This window comes from Solea senegalensis, unplaced genomic scaffold, assembly GCF_019176455.1.
Source record: "Solea senegalensis isolate Sse05_10M unplaced genomic scaffold, IFAPA_SoseM_1 scf7180000014318, whole genome shotgun sequence".
Taxonomy (NCBI): domain Eukaryota; kingdom Metazoa; phylum Chordata; class Actinopteri; order Pleuronectiformes; family Soleidae; genus Solea; species Solea senegalensis.
In genome coordinates, this window is record NW_025321020.1 from 59,148 (window position 1) to 68,522 (window position 9,375).

General features: G+C 47.8%; 2 protein-coding genes across 2 annotated transcripts; one reads left to right on the forward strand and one right to left on the reverse strand.

Moving 5' to 3' along the window:
* Positions 1-2,035: 2,035 nt before the first annotated feature.
* Positions 2,036-6,071, reverse strand: LOC122761063 (E3 ubiquitin-protein ligase RNF123-like). The gene is made up of 5 exons (XM_044016298.1): positions 6,046-6,071; positions 4,569-4,783; positions 3,579-3,673; positions 2,517-2,602; positions 2,036-2,412 (listed from the first exon to the last, which is right to left on the reverse strand). Exons 1-5 carry the CDS (start codon positions 6,054-6,056, stop codon positions 2,319-2,321), a joined length of 501 nt encoding a protein of 166 aa, XP_043872233.1. The 5' UTR covers positions 6,057-6,071; the 3' UTR covers positions 2,036-2,318.
* A 60-nt stretch (positions 6,072-6,131) lies between these two features.
* On the forward strand, positions 6,132-8,501 carry LOC122761062 (amphoterin-induced protein 3-like). The gene has a single exon (XM_044016297.1). The coding sequence runs from the start codon at positions 6,224-6,226 to the stop codon at positions 7,760-7,762; it is 1,539 nt and encodes a 512-aa protein (XP_043872232.1). The 5' UTR covers positions 6,132-6,223; the 3' UTR covers positions 7,763-8,501.
* Positions 8,502-9,375: the final 874 nt, after the last annotated feature.

Below are 9,375 nucleotides of genomic sequence, written 5' to 3' on the forward strand. Positions count from 1 at the left end.
GGTTCTCATTTTCTTCCTTCTTTTAGAGAAGTTAATAAAAGCCATCTCAAAGAGCTTTTCTTCTTGCACAAGGTAGCCCACCCCCAAAGCTTTGTTGTCTTCCTTCCTTAGCTGGTTGGGCAACATCAGAGTCATTTGGTCAGTCTTTGCCTCGTCCCTCCTCCCACTTTGACCAGACCGGACCCAGGGCTTGAGGTAGAAGCCTCCTGCTTTCAGGATCTTCTCCACCCCCTCTAGGATCCTCCTCCAGTCGACCGGCTTCTCAAGGTAGCTGGGTCTCTCAGAAGTGTAAATGGGGGTTGGCTTGCTGGACTTCAAAAGCTCCACTTTCATGAGCCTCCAAACCTGTCTGTTTTGGAGTTAGCAGTGGTTTGCTTAGCAGGAGTTGGCTGGTGTGGTTAGCAGCCAAGTCCTCCTGTGCTAAGCTCAGCTTTTCTTCTGGTGCCTTAAGGTCTTGACGCAGAACAGAAACTTCTAACTCTTTCCCGTAGAAGTCAGACTGCAGCTTAGTGAGATCCTCCCGACTTTGCACCAATGTCTTTCTCCTTTTTAATTTAAAAGGAGTCTCCATTTCGCTTTACCGTATGGCCAATAGTCTTTCCAAACAGTCTTTCCCTGAGTTTGTGGAGTTCTTGATCCAGTCTTTTCCTTCTGGCCTCTTGCTGATTCCACTGTAATGCATTTTTCCTCCCGAGTACCTCAGCCTGATCGAAAGCTGAATTGAACCATGTTACAAGGGTGCTTATATCCGGCTCAGCATCCTTGAACCACAGCATTTCCATAGTCTCACTGTACCTTTGCGCAATGGCGTCCCTCTTTGCTAGGGCGTTGCTCAGTTTACAGTTGTCGTCCGTTGGGTCTATCTGTCCCAGTTCTTCAATATATTCATTGCAGGCATCGACGAAAACACCATAATCGCTCTTCAATCCTGCCAACTCTTCCGACAATTCATCTAGGTGGCCAGCGTTAACTTTGAGGTGGTTAAAACGCGTTGTCAAGCTCCGCTGCGCATTTGATCGCCTCCGCTGTAGGCTTTCCAGATCTGGCTTGTTGTCTGCCATTTTACTCCTTTGAATTCCTGTCGCACTCCGGAATTGGAATTGTTCAAAGGATTTGATTCTCTCAAAAAGTGTGGTTCGTTGCCAATGACTCGTTCAAAGGATTCAGTTCTTTGCAAACGACACATCTACGAATGGCACACGTCCACGCCCCCAGCTGACAACGTCCCAACGTCAAAGTCTGTGAGGCTCTAACGTAGCACTGTTAGTGGCTTCCTTGTGCAATCTTCACAGCTTTCCTCACTGCTGCGGCACTTCCTTTAATCTTTCAACGGCTCTGTTAGCTACTTGCTCCAGCTCCTCCATTGTAGTGATTCACGGTCGCTTCACCAGTGTCCCCGGCTCTCCAGTCCTGGTGCTTCATGATCGCCGTCCTCCACTCAGCGGTCCGTACTCTGCTGGTATGGCACCGACAACGGTTTTACAACTGTCCAATTTTTTACTGGCTGATCCTTTCAGTTCAAAACTCCCTTCTGGAAGGGGCAAGCAGAACAAGTACGGCGGGTACAACTCGACTGTCTTTCTGAAGGTTTATTCCACATACACAGTTAGCGGTAGCAAGACATCAGTTAGACAGCAGTCAGTTAGTAGTTAGACAGCAGGTTGTAAAAGTCGTACAGGTTCTGATGATAGAAGATTTACAAAAGCACATACGAAGGTTAATATATAACAAAAAATGGCATTGATAATGCACTTTAAAGGCAACATTGCTTTGATACCAATTATAACAATAAACAGATAGAATGTTAGCTTTGCCTGCTAGAAAGTTCTACATTGGACGACTTACTAAAGTATGACTTTTTTTTCTCATTTTGGACAACCTACACTATGACTTTTTTGTCTCATTTTGGACAACATACTAAACTGTGACTGTTTTGTCTCATTTTCATGTCTCACAGTGGGACAATGACAAAGACGTCCACATGTCTCACAGTGGGACAAAGACGTCCACGTGTTTAATGAACACAAACTCAGGATCATGTGATCAGGGTAAATCTTTTATTGTGGTTAAATATTTGATACATTTATATTTTAGTTTCACACAAACATGTTATTATTGTTGATATTATTATGAGAAAAAACTTAAGTTTATATTGTGAACACTTCAGATTCTAAAAACTCACAAAGACGTTGAAAAGAAAAAGATTTGCTTATATTTATTTTTTATTTAAATATTTTCACGTCAATCATAAACAAAGTAAATAAACAACCATGCTTTGTTTCAGTCACCTGACTGACAGACAGGAAGTGACGTCATCATCATGCTGTCTTGTTGTAGTCGTCCACTCCTGTGATCGTAGCTTTGCAGAAGAAACAGTCTTTGTTGTTCATCAGGTGTTGGTTGATACACGCTCTGAAACACAGGGTTGATCACATGTTTAACCCTACATCACCATGGCAACTGAAAAACCCACATCACCATGTTTGTCTGTGTGTGTGTGTGTGTGTGTGACTCACTTGCAGGACTTGTGTGAACAGGGTCTAAACACAGCACAGATGTTGTGTGCGTAGCAGATTGGACACAGGTCTTCTTCACTGGTCGGCTGAGAGAGAGAAGATGACATCATCAAGACATCATGTGACTTCATGGTTCATTGACAACATCTGCACCATGGATGTATTGTAAGAAGGGGATGTAGCTCCGCCCCTTTGGCTCAGTTGCTTCCTGGTTTATTTCCTGGTTGTGCGGCCCACAGAGCATGTCCAGTAGTGTAACTCCCATAATGCCTCTGGGCTCTGAACGACTTGCTCGGCGCATTCATGAACAGTGAAAGGCATGATGGGAGAACGCTGCTGACTTCATGAATACTGACGGATTTATAAATAAATGTAGTGAACAGTAAAGTGAAAGAATGAACTGAAACTAGTTTAAACATGAAGTACTTTTATGATGATTAAAAAAAATGTTCCGTTTGAATTTAAACTTCACATTTCTTTTACAAATAAAGTAAATTTATCGTTCTAATTATAATTTATGGTTCAATAATAATCATAAACCAAACTAGTTTTAGAACTCCATTCTTTCACTCTATCAGTAACTTTATGAACAGATAGTGTAATTCATGTGTTCATCAATGAACACATGAACACAGCAGCTCGTTAATGCATCGATAATATGTTTAAAAATAAATGCTAATGAGCGACAAATAAATCACTAAAACCTGTTTTGTCCTTAAAAAAAGGTCAAAATCAAACTAACCCTGTCATCGCCTTCATTCACATTCTCATAAAGTGTTCACATCGTACACATTACACCTCTGTTGACCTCTGCTGATACATGCTGACCTCTGCTGATCTATGCTGATCTATGCTGACCTCTGCCGACCTCTGCTGACCTCTGCTGATCTATGCTGACCTCTGCTGACCTCTGCTGACCTCTGCTGATCTATGTTGACCTCTGAGGGGATGACAGGTGAATGTGTCCTTGTCTCATCAATAATGGACGTGGTCTCAGTGTTGCAGTGGACGGAGGATCAGGCGTGTCTGTGGGCTGCTGTGGGTGGGGTCTGTAGTACTCACAGCTGTGCAGGCTGCAGCCTGTTTAGATTCTTCAGTGAGAAACAGCAACATGAGCTCCACCTTGTTTTTCTCATGGTCACTAATGTAGTCAGTGTCTGTGGACACAGAGACATGGACATGTTAGTGATGTCCCCTGTCTTCATTGTCTCACCTGCTAGTGAAGCTCTGAGCTACATTCACTCACTCACTCACAGGACAATACAACAACAGGAAATGACATCACCACCACAGTTGTTACACTAACCAATCACTGTCTGACTTTACCTCCTAGTCTGTCTGTCTGTGGGTCTGTCTGTCTGTGTCTCTGTCTGTCTGTGTCTCTGTCAGTCCACTAACAGCTCAGGCTGGGGTTGTACCACTCCACTGAAACATGATCTGTCTGCAGGGTAAATGGAAAGACTAATCGAAAGCCATCAAGAGAGAGAGACAGAGACAGACAAAGAGAGGGACAGACGAGAGAGACAGACAGAGAGAGAGACAGACAGAGAGAGGGAGAGAGAGAGAGAGACAGAGAGACAGACAGAGAGAGAGAGAGAGAGAGAGACAGACGGAGAGAGAGAGACAGATGGAGAGAGAGACAGAGGTTTCACACTGAGAAGCTTTTAGAGGATGTTTGCAGCTGACGCTGCTCATTTCCTCTCAACACTGACTTTAGTCTGAGACGAAGAGGAAGAGGAGGAAGAGGAGGAAGAGGCTGCCAGCAGAGACACAAGAAAAGAACATATTTACAGACATGTTTTTACTGTGTCTCAGCAGCAGGAGGCGCTGAGACACAGTCAGCTCTGACTATCAGTGTAAAAACACACACACGAATCCTCTGATGATGCTGTGTGAGGTGGTCATGGAAACATTTTGTCCCCTGTTGTCGTGGCAACAGGGGAGGATGCTGTAGTGGCAGCTCAACTCCTGATCTCTCTCACACACACACACACACACACGTGCACAGACACACACAGACAATACACACGTGTGGTCACATTTCTTACTCACACGTGTGCAGGGAGAAGTGTTTACGCTCTGACGAGCCGGCGTTTCCTGGGCTTACAGGAAGGGGAGGAGCCACGGACGAAACCACCGCTCCAACTACAGGACAGGCAGTGGAGGAGGAGCTGAAGGAAGGCTCCGCCCCCTCTCCTAACAGGTACTGGATGGAGTGGAGCTGGAAGCACGGATCAGACAGAAGGACGGAGGCGGCCCGAGACGTCCTGGGGGAGGGGCCAAAAAAAACATGTCATTAACGGTCAGTAGATGGTTAGTAGAAGGTCAGTAGTCGGTCAGTACCAGTTGGTCCAGAGAAACTAACGCAGTGACATTTCCCTCTGACCTTATCATAACCGCCATGACACCTCACACTGAGAGCGCTGCTCCCTAAAGCTACGGTAACAGGGCGAGTGACAACCTGTGTGTCTCCTTTCATTAAAGACTGGAGTGTCTCTGACAACCAGGACAGCATGAGAAGAAGACACTACCGGAGGACAAAAGGGGACAATAGACACAAGGGTCCAGTCAATAACAAGATTTAAAGCTGCTACACGTTAAAATTAACAGGTCAATAATAATTATTTAGGCCAATGAGTTGAGAGAGTATGTTAGAGGGTATGTGTGTGTGTGTGTGTGTGTGTGTGTGTGAGAGAGAGAGACATGAGTGAGTATGTGTGTGTGTGAGTCACATAAATCGACACAGAAAAGTGAGAGTAGCAGTGAAAGGAGAAGAGGAGAGAGACTGAGAGGAAAGAAGAAGAGGGATAATCTGGAGTGGAGGAGGGAGGAGAGAAGGAGGGGGAGGAGCTGGGAAAGCACCAGAAGCGACAGATGCTGCTCAGAACTGAGAGGAGAAGAGGAGGAGGCAGCAGCTCAGCTCCTCACCCTCATCTGGACCTGAACTTTCCTCCTCGTGTTTAGGTTTCATTGTCTGCTGAGGACAGAGAGACAGACAAGGAGAGAGAGACAGAGACGAGGAGAGACCGAGAGAGAGAGAGACAGAGAGAGAGAGACAGAGAGAAAGAGAAAGAGACTGAGACAGAAACAGAGAGAGAGGGACAAGGAGAGAGAGAGACAGAAACAGAGAGAGAGAAACAGAGAGAGAGAGACAGAAACAGAGAGAGAGAGAGAGAGAGAGAGAGAGAAGGATGTGACGTTTGTGATTTCACAGTCGTCCTCCCACTGCTGAAAACCATCAGAGAGACGAGTGTGTGTGTGTGTGTGTGTGTGTGCGTGCTGGACGATACATGGATTTATTTCTTTGAGGATCTGAACTGTGGACGTTAAACAGCTGACTCACACAAAAAAACAAGAGAAGCTACAACTGAGTCACGGCTGCTGAGTGAAGACAGGAAGTGTGAAACCACCTGGACACAAAGTCCTCCACACGTCCAAGAGACGGATGAGGACAGTGTCAGAGCTGCAGGTTCTAGGATGGGACAAACAACAGGAAGCTTCTTCACCTCCTCTGGTTTCAGCCGCTCACCTGGACTCCATCACTGCTGATGTTTGTGTCCTGTTTCTGACTTCACTCTCATCTGTGACACAGAAAAACATCTACATCACAATGAAGGATGAGAAACAGGAAGTGAGGGGACATCTGCAGCGGTCCTTCTGAAGGAGCAGAGGACACTCGTGTCCACATCCTGCCACTGGCATCAAGGATGAATGTTGGCAGTAGAGCTGGTTTCCTACAGGGTGTGGTGGCAGTGCCCCCATTATGGTGGTCCGTCCCAATGTTGATTTGTCTCCAGCTGCTTCAGTCGGACACCGTCCACACCACCGCATGTCCGTCCCAGGCCTCGTCCCAAACAAACAGATGTCTCTGTGCCTCAGACATTGTCAGCTGCGCTGCCCTGGGTCTGGAGTGGGTCCCCGGTGAAATGCCTGTCTCTGCAGTCACTCTGGACCTCAGCCACAACCGCATCAGTCAGCTGAAGGGCGGGGCCTTCAGAGGACTTTCTCGACTAGAGACGATACGATTGGCTCACAACCGCCTGACCACCGTTCACCCCGGGGCATTTCAGAACACCTCCGGGCCTCAGCTCCGCCACCTGGATCTGTCATCCAATCAGCTGCGTGTTGTGGAGCATCACTATTTCCTGGAGCTGCCTGGATTAGAGGAGCTGCTGCTGTTCAACAACAGGATCGTGCAGGTGGAGAGTCAAGCTCTGTCTGGACTGAGAAACCTGCAGAGAGCGTACCTGAGCCACAACCGGCTCACTCACTTTCCCTTCTTCTCCATCCAAGAGCAGAGCCACCCTCACCTGACCATGTTGGACCTGTCCTCAAACCGCCTGCTCAAGCTGCCTCTGGAGGACATATCAAACCTGCCTCAGCTGGTCCAGAGAGGACTCTACCTTCACAACAACTCTCTGGAGTGTGAATGTTCCATGTTCAGACTGTTCCGGCACTGGGAGCAGCAGGGATTTGTGTCGGTCAGGCACTTCAGACACGAGCACACCTGTCGGGTCTATGGTTTACAGAAAGCCACGGTGCGCTTCTTCCAACACGATCGCTACTTTAAAAAATGTAACCTGAGTGCGGCGAGTACAGCGCTCGGCCAGCAGAGGACGCACAGCGTCTCAGTGAAGGAGGGGAAGGCAGCGCTGCTGCACTGTGTCACCGCCCTCAGCGGCCACAGTCTGACCTTTCTCTGGGTGTCGCCAAACCAGGAGTATGTGGCACCGCCGGGGAACAATGGCTCTTTGAAGATGTTCACCAACGGCAGCCTGGAGATCGTGGAGGCACGTGTGGAGGACGCCGGGGTGTACTGGTGCATGGCACTGGACCAGCAGCAGCAACGCAACCAGACCAGTGAGGTCAACGTGACAGTAGCACAGCGCCACCATGAGTCCCACCAGTTCAACACCGGGTTCACCACACTGCTGGGCTGCGTGGTCAGTCTGCTGCTCATCCTCATGTACCTCTACCTGACGCCGTGCCGCTGCTCTCACTGTGCCAAGGCCACACCCACTGCCAGCACAGAAAATGAGGCCGGAGCAGGAAGTGCCAAATCCTCCATCCTCACCCCGAACCCACCCGCGACGACCGAGGGCCCGGGACACAAGGTCAGTACCAACAAGCATGTGGTGTTTCTGGAGCCAATCAGAGAGCAGCAGAATGGCAAACTGAGGGCAGGGCCCGGTTCTGGGGCAGAGCAAGGACACGTGGGGCATGGCTTACCACTAGAGGCGGAGTAACAACAGAAGCTCCATGACCAGAAGGCAGGAGGGCCGGCCTCCTTCACGAACGTGTTCTCAGACACGCCCATCATGTTGCCATAGAAACAGGAAAGACAGACTGACACCCTTGTTACTCATTTAACTCCACCTCCTCCTAAACACCACCCCCTCCCCTTGTCCCGCCCCTCCCACCTGATGACCCAGGTCTGCACACCAAACCACAGCCACGAACCGCTGCACTGTGACAGGGCGGACAGACGGGGGCGGTGCTTAGCAGAGAAAAAACAGACCAAAGATACAGAGCCCCGCCTCCAGGTCTGTGGAGGAGCTGTTAGCATGGACTGCTACTGAAACCTGACACACAGCGCTATCCCTTTAAAGCACGGCTTATACCTTTAACACTTAAACGCTGCGCTCACAAAAACACAGAAGAGGCTTTGATGTTAGCACTGTTAGCACCATGTCATGTGACGTCTGTAGCAGAGGCGGAGAAATGTTCAGAGTAAGGACAAACCAATCAAATCCTGCTATGCAAATATTCCAGCACAGACACTAGCTCCTCCTCCACCCTGATCACATGATTTGAGTTCTCAGACAAGAATTTTCTTTTTCTTTTCAACAGCACAAGCCAAAGCTAACGCTTTAGCAACATTAGCAACTCAAACATGCTGGTGCATTCACAACAAACACAAACTTCATATCATCACGTAGCTTTGGTCGCGCAGGTTTAAATGTTCGAGTCAGTGAGGCTAGCTGCTACCTTCTGTGAGGCTACCTTGTGCGTCTGCATGTGTGCGTGTGCAGCATAACAATGCCTTTAAGTCTCAGAGAAAATCTTTTGTAGCTTTTCAGCGTCTCCTGTTGTTTTTGTCATGTTTTAGATTTAGAGCAAAAATAGAAAGCGTTTTTAAAGATGCCTTTGATCACCCCCCCCCCCACCGCGCGCGAACTTAGACATGTATCAGTCAGAACAGACGTCGAGCTTCAGGAAACAAAGTTATAAATAAAGAAATAAAGCATCAAACTCACTGACGTTGACTTTGTTACAGAGTTAAAACACACACTGTTCCTTTAAATACATGTTAATATCTTCACTGTCCTCACCACTGTCCACCTCACTGTGGGACAGACACACTCAGATAATAAAGATTTTGTCTCAGCTGCTGAAATGATGACGTGTTGTTTTTAGAAATGTAAAGATAATGGTGCAAAGCTCCGCCCACATCTGTGACTGTGTCTCATATTACACACACACACACACACACACAGGGGCAGAGTCCACATTAAATATTAATAGAATTTTCCCACAGTGTTCATCTGTGTGTGTCTCTCTCTGTGTGTATCTCTTTGTCTGTGTGTGTGTGTCTCTCTGTCTGTGTGTGTGTGTCTGTCTGTCTCTGTCTGTCTCTGTGTGTGTGTCTCTTTGTCTGTGTGTGTCTCTGTCTGTCTCTGTCCGTGTGTGTGTGTGTGTGTCTCACAGAAGACACAGGAATGTCTTCAGGGATGAGACACACATTCAGCACAGCTGATTTCACGTCCTTCACAATGATCCAGCAAACGACAACGATAAGAATAGAGCATCATGGGGCGGTGCACGCTGCTGTGCTCCTGCTGCGCTCTGGAGCGGACCT